Source organism: Lactuca sativa, chromosome 2 (assembly GCF_002870075.4).
Source record: "Lactuca sativa cultivar Salinas chromosome 2, Lsat_Salinas_v11, whole genome shotgun sequence".
NCBI lineage: Eukaryota > Viridiplantae > Streptophyta > Magnoliopsida > Asterales > Asteraceae > Lactuca > Lactuca sativa.
In genome coordinates, this window is record NC_056624.2 from 22290529 (window position 1) to 22295723 (window position 5195).

The 5195-nt window shown below is 36.8% G+C and overlaps 1 protein-coding gene across 1 annotated transcript; it reads left to right on the top strand.

The window, feature by feature from the left end:
• The first annotated feature begins 1683 nt into the window (after positions 1–1683).
• On the top strand, positions 1684–4300 carry LOC111920749 (uncharacterized). Its single transcript, XM_023916313.3, has 3 exons — positions 1684–2360; positions 2610–2710; positions 3572–4300. The coding sequence occupies exons 1-3, from the start codon at positions 1822–1824 to the stop codon at positions 4213–4215; spliced, it is 1284 nt and encodes a 427-aa protein (XP_023772081.1). The 5' UTR covers positions 1684–1821; the 3' UTR covers positions 4216–4300.
• The last annotated feature ends 895 nt before the right edge of the window (positions 4301–5195 follow it).

Consider the following 5195-nt stretch of genomic DNA (forward strand, 5'->3'; position numbering starts at 1 on the left):
ATTCTTTATATAGGGACACACCTAAAAATAGGGTTTTCACATTGTGGCTAGTACGCCCAGCGTACCCTTTGGTACGCCTATCGTACTAGGTGGCTCCGCTTAAAAATCACGCACATGAGTACGCTAAGCGTACACATACTTACGCCCAACGTACTCAACTGCCACCTTTCTCAAATAAGGGACTTATCCTGCCACAACTTCAAACTTCCATTGCTTCCTCGATATAACTCCGTTTCCAATGTACCTCATATCCACCGAAAGGTGATGAGATGCCCTACGCTTCTAGAAACTCGTCGCGACCCCGAGACTTCCTTGTGCCCGGGTTCCAGCCCACGAACCCTAATCACGGACCATCCGATACAGGATGTTACACATTCCAAGTTTCTATAAGCCGATAATCACAAGAAAATGCCTTCTTCCTCTACTCCACTGGATCTCTTTTTCCTAACATGCACCATCGCCGCCGTCTCCGGTATGTAATTCCTAGTCGGAGCAAACGCCGATTGGCGTGTCCCGGCCAATAACGAAAGAGAACTCTACGACGTCTAGGCTTCAAGAAGGCATTTTCGCGTCAGTAGGGCTGTCGTTGATTGCTTTGGCAGGGAGGCTTTGGTGGCACCAGAAAAAGGAACGATGTTGTGCACCACCTGTGCTTGGGTGGTTCGATAAAGGAAGAAAACGAAAGCGGCAGTAGGGTTGTCGTCGATTTCTTTGGCAGCGAGGCTTGCTCTGGCAGGCCTCGGCTGTCTTTCTTCTGTCCAGTAGAAAACACGAAGAATAGGTGAGGGTGAAGCAGATCGAAAATAGCATAGCAGATAGGATGTTTGGCTTTTGAGCTTCGACAAGAAGAAGAGAAGAAGAGGCTTCTCCTCGTGGTGATTATCGAAAAGCAGTACCTTTGGTGAAGGCTTCTTCCACAATGTGTGTGTGTGTGTGTGAGAGAGAGAGAGAGAGAGAGAGAGAGAGAGAGAGTTGTGGGCCCCTTTTATTATTTTTAATTATTAAAATGTAAAAGTATGTGAGTTGTCATAAGGGGTAACCGTGTTACCCCTTCTTTTTGTCAAAAATGACGTTTTAGACCTGACTTAACCAACTTTGTTCACTTAAAAGACACATAAATAATATTAGTGACTGAATTAGTCAACCCTAAAAAAGTTTGTGGATTATATGTGTCATTTTCCCTTGCTTGCTTGCTTTTTTTTTTTTTTTTTTTTTTTTTTTTTTTTTTTTTTTTTTTTTTTGTTTGTTTTAGTATTAGCTGATTAAATACAAAAATACAGTTTGGTTGGAATAAATTTAAATACACATATGCAGCTTGGATAGATCGATGAGGCGTAGGTCGTGTTTTCTTTAATGTCTTATTTCGAATCCGCAACCTCCTTTTTCTCGTATGTTTCTTTTGACGTGCTGATGCTTCAACCTAGAAGCCCAGTAAGCATCATCTGGCTTGACATGTGTGTGGTAAAAAAATAAAAAATTAGTATTTGCTATTAAAAATGAAAATCCATAAATTGAAAATATAAACACTAGAAAAATAATAGTAGAAGTGAAGAACCATTATAATCATATGAACAAATTTAATTTTTATTTTATTTTTGGATTTTCTGTTTAAAATATTATAAATTATAGAATTTTCTAATAAAAACTTTAAAAATATAAAGTCAAGACCACCCTCTTGATTTATCTTCTTAAGATCCCATCCTCCATTAAAGGAACCAAAAAACCTTCAATACGCATCTCTCTCTCTCTCTCTCTCTCTCTCTCTCTCTCTCTCTCTCTCCACCGATCATACTGTTGTTTCATCTTCAAGCTTTTGTTTTCATGGCACTCCTCACTTTTCCTTCGTCTGAAACGCAAAAGGTACAACCCACAAAGCACACCAGCAGCAGGAGAAAACAATACGAACTCCAACACCAACAAAAACCGAAACCGAAACCTAAATCCAAACCCAAACACCAAACTCCACCCTCTTCTTCATGGGATCAGTTCAAGAACTTATTAACCTGTAAACAAATGGACGTCGTCGGTTCAAATAAGGCTCAAGACCCGGTTAAGAATCCGAATAACCATTCGAAGTTGAGCTCTTGCAGCTCTATATGCAGTTTCAGAGATGTTGTGCATGGCAATACAAGGGTTGTTCATAGAGCTGATAACTCGCCGGAGAGTAGCAGCGTTGGTCTTAATTCCGGCCATATAAACCGGAAAAAAGAGCTCTCCGGTGGTGGATCTTCTTCTTCGAAGACCATCTCTGGTTCAGTGAGATCCAACGCTCATGGGAGTTACACGTCGTGTTCTAGAGGCATGCAATTCAGAAAGCTTTCTGGGTGTTATGAATGTCATGCCATTGTTGATCCTTCAAGGTTTGATCTTTTTGAAAATAATATATAAATATCAAGTTAATTAAATCATATTTTGTTATATTACCACGATTACAAAATCTTTATGGAACTATTCGTTGGTTATATTGTACTTAACTTTTAGCAAGCTTTGATTCAATCTCATGTTAAATGGATTATTGTGTCAAAGAATTCATTTCCAATTTTTATTTTTTATTTAAATTTTAAATAAGAATTAAAATTTGGAGTACTTAATTGTAATTATATATGTAGGTATACAATACCAAGAAGTACCATTTGTGTCTGTTCACAATGTGGAGAGGTGTTTCCTAAAATGGAGAGCTTGGAACATCATCAGGCTGTTAGACATGCTGGTAATCTACTTGTTTTTATTATCGTTTATTTGTTTGAGTATTTTAAGAATTTATTTGTCTTTATGTAGAAATAACATATAAAATTAATTTATTTTACTAACTACATATTATATTAGATATGGCTTACTAACTATATATGTATTTCATCATTCGTTCATTGTATATTAAGTATGTAACTAAATACACTAATTATATTCTTTTAATAACATCACATGAGTTTTATAAGATAATATGAGTACTTTAACAACAACTTAAAAAATAAAATCGTTGTTTTAGTGAAACAAATAGAATTTCCAATTTTCCACACGTTCTTACGTATACGTATGGATGATATTTATAACAATTTGCACCATACTTCTGAAGTTCTGATCATAGCATGCATTACTCCTTAGTAAATGCGATATTTATATTCACGTGAAATATATTTTTACATAAAGTAAATAATATGGTTATTCACCATAGTATTTGATAACTTTCATCTTAGCTAGTTTAGGAAATTTATGGGAATAAATGAAGAGACTAATATAGAAGTTGTTTAAAATATTGACTAAGTGTTTTAGATAAAAGATAGAAAGATAAACTTTTATTTATTATATAACTGTTTCACAAAAATAATTAGAAGTTACTTGTTTGAAAAAATAAATATGTTATTATATTTTTAAAGCATATAAGAACAATATGTAGTTATGTACACTTCGAAGATTTTGTTAAAATATTATACATGAAAAAAAATCATCCACCGACACTAATATTGTAATATTGTCAAACTAAAAAAATAGAATATCTAAGAGGGTCTTAACTGCTTCTGTCCTTTGTGACAGGGTCATTTATGTAACTTTCATTTATTTGATTTGCTTACAGTGTCGGAGCTGGGTCCGGATGATTCGGGTCGAAATATCGTGGAGATAATATTCAAATCCAGCTGGCTCAAGCGTGACCATCCGATATTCACAATCGAACGAATCTTAAAAGTCCATAATACACGTCGGACCATTCAACGTTTCGAGGACTGCCGTGACGCCGTTAAGATTCGCGCGAACGCCACCGCCTCCCGATGCGCCGCCGACGGAAATGAACTCCTTCGGTTCCACTGCACCACTCTTTCTTGCTCCTTAGGCTCCCGGAACTCCTCTAGCCTCTGCAGCTCCGTCCCTGGCTGCGGCGTTTGTACCATCATCCGTCATGGGTTCCAAGGCCCCAAGTCCGGCGGAATCGGTGGTGGTGATGGTGGAGGAAAGGGCGGCGTGCGAACTACCGCTAGTAGTGGTAGGGCACATGACTGTCTTGGAGTTGATGCGCATGGGCTGAGGTCGATGCTTGTCTGTCGGGTTATTGCTGGGAAAGTGAGACGCGTGGCGGAAAACGCGCCGCCGGAGGAGGAGGGGCCGTACGACTCGGTGGCTGGGTATAGTGGGTTGTACTCTAATCTTGAGGAGCTGTACGTTTATAATCCTAGGGCCATTCTGCCATGTTTTGTCGTTATATACAAAGCCCTTCAAAGCTGACGTCATAAATAATTTTGTGGATGTATTTTCTTTTTTTCTTTTGTACTTTTCCTTTAAGAATGTGGGTTTAACCTTTAGTTTGTTATTTTCGTTTTTCTACAAGTAGTTAATGGTTAACTAAAACTTGTTAACGAGTTGATTGGTAGAGGTTTTATTATATAAATATCGAACTATTTGTACTAATATTTAAATATAACTCAAACTCAACAAAATTTAATTATAATGAAAATCTAACTTTATTAGTAATATCTTATTTTTGAAAAAAAAAATGTGTTTGTTTAATGATAACATAAAAGACCCTCACATATATAATGAAGCAATGGAGATGTTAGCAAGTGCAAACCCGTGAAAGCACCCAGTCGAAATAATACAATCTATATATTTTGTACTTTACATTACAAATATAATCGTTCCAGTGCTCCATGAATGGTTAAAGTGTTTAGCAGTGACAATTTGACTCATTTATTTATAACTGGATCTATCTATTCGTGTGGATATTTCCCAAATAATCTCATTAAGCACGAAATATTTAGAAGTACAAAGTTATGTGACGAACCATAATATTGGCTAAAGCCTATAGGAATACATATATGCACACTAATATTGGAACCCTCTGAGTGGAGGTCGTGAGTATACAATCAAGATCTAAAAGAAGTGGAAAGAAGCGTTCGAAAACCTTTTGTGAAGATGTTGTCGTATTGAAGGACCGATGGCATGTGGAGCACACAAATATGTATAGTAGTTATTTTTGTTTCGTAGAAAATGAATATTAATTTCAATATCCTTTGTTTGTTGGTGTTGAGGAGGTTATTGGAAAGGTAGATATCACTAAAGTTACAACAATAGATGATGATAGATTTTTTCAATTGCATAGTAAAGGTGATGTAGCAAGTTGCAAAGCCAGCAGGTTTCGGCGATTGCGTTGGTTCGTATTCAGTTTCAACGTTTGATCTGGAAACGAGTGGTTATCGTTTTGATGA

Excerpts from the sequence above, each read along its gene's own strand:
- LOC111920749 (XM_023916313.3), top strand. The coding sequence starts at position 1,822 with ATGGCACTCCTCACTTTTCCTTCGTCTGAAACGCAAAAGGTACAACCC. Across the intron at positions 2,361-2,609 it reads GCCATTGTTGATCCTTCAAG|GTATACAATACCAAGAAGTA; the intron begins GTTTGATCTTTT and ends TTATATATGTAG. Across the intron at positions 2,711-3,571 it reads TCAGGCTGTTAGACATGCTG|TGTCGGAGCTGGGTCCGGAT; the intron begins GTAATCTACTTG and ends ATTTGCTTACAG.